General features: G+C 38.6%; 1 protein-coding gene across 1 annotated transcript in view; it reads left to right on the top strand.

The window, feature by feature from the left end:
* Nucleotides 1–392: 392 nt before the first annotated feature.
* The window catches only part of LOC101986137 (olfactory receptor 11G2-like), a 983-nt gene continuing 823 nt past the window's right edge, over nucleotides 393–552 (top strand). Inside the window, exon 1 of the mRNA XM_005367707.2 lies at nucleotides 393–548. Within this exon, the coding sequence (XP_005367764.2) occupies nucleotides 393–548 (156 nt within the window). The remainder of the gene's footprint in view (nucleotides 549–552) is intronic.

Raw genomic sequence — 552 nt, 5'->3', positions numbered from 1 at the left:
AGAACAACTTTTTTAAAGTAACAGCTTTTAAATAACATTAAATTATCAGGAAAGAGAAAGAAATTGTCATATACAAACACATGGCAGCAGTGGGGGATAGTCTGTGTACTTATAGTTGTGTTTTCTTTATGATTTACTAAATTAAATATTAGTTACATCTTGTACCTAGTTCACTCATTACACAAAAAGAAAACTTCTGTGACTTTGTATTAATGTTCTCTGACATCATTGGTCTTCTACAAATCAAAACTATGCCAAACATGAGGCTTCAGGTGTAAACAAAACAGTGACAATGGATAAGTAAATGTTTGCATTTCCCAAAGATGACTTAAACACATTTCTCTTTAAACTGTCATTTGACAGTTTCTAGTGACTTTACAGCTCACCGACAGATGAAAACCCTCAGCAGCCCCAGCAACTCCAGCACCATCTCTGGCTTCATCCTCCTGGGATTCCCCTGCCCCAGGGAAGGGCAGATCCTCCTCTTTGTGCTGTTCTTTGTTGTCTATCTCCTCACCCTCATGGGCAATGCTTCCATCATCTGTGCTGTGC

Source organism: Microtus ochrogaster, unplaced genomic scaffold (assembly GCF_000317375.1).
Source record: "Microtus ochrogaster isolate Prairie Vole_2 unplaced genomic scaffold, MicOch1.0 UNK21, whole genome shotgun sequence".
NCBI classification, from domain to species: Eukaryota; Metazoa; Chordata; class Mammalia; order Rodentia; family Cricetidae; genus Microtus; species Microtus ochrogaster.
Note: the sequence above shows the minus strand (reverse complement) of the source record. Positions and strands in the feature narration are given on the sequence as shown.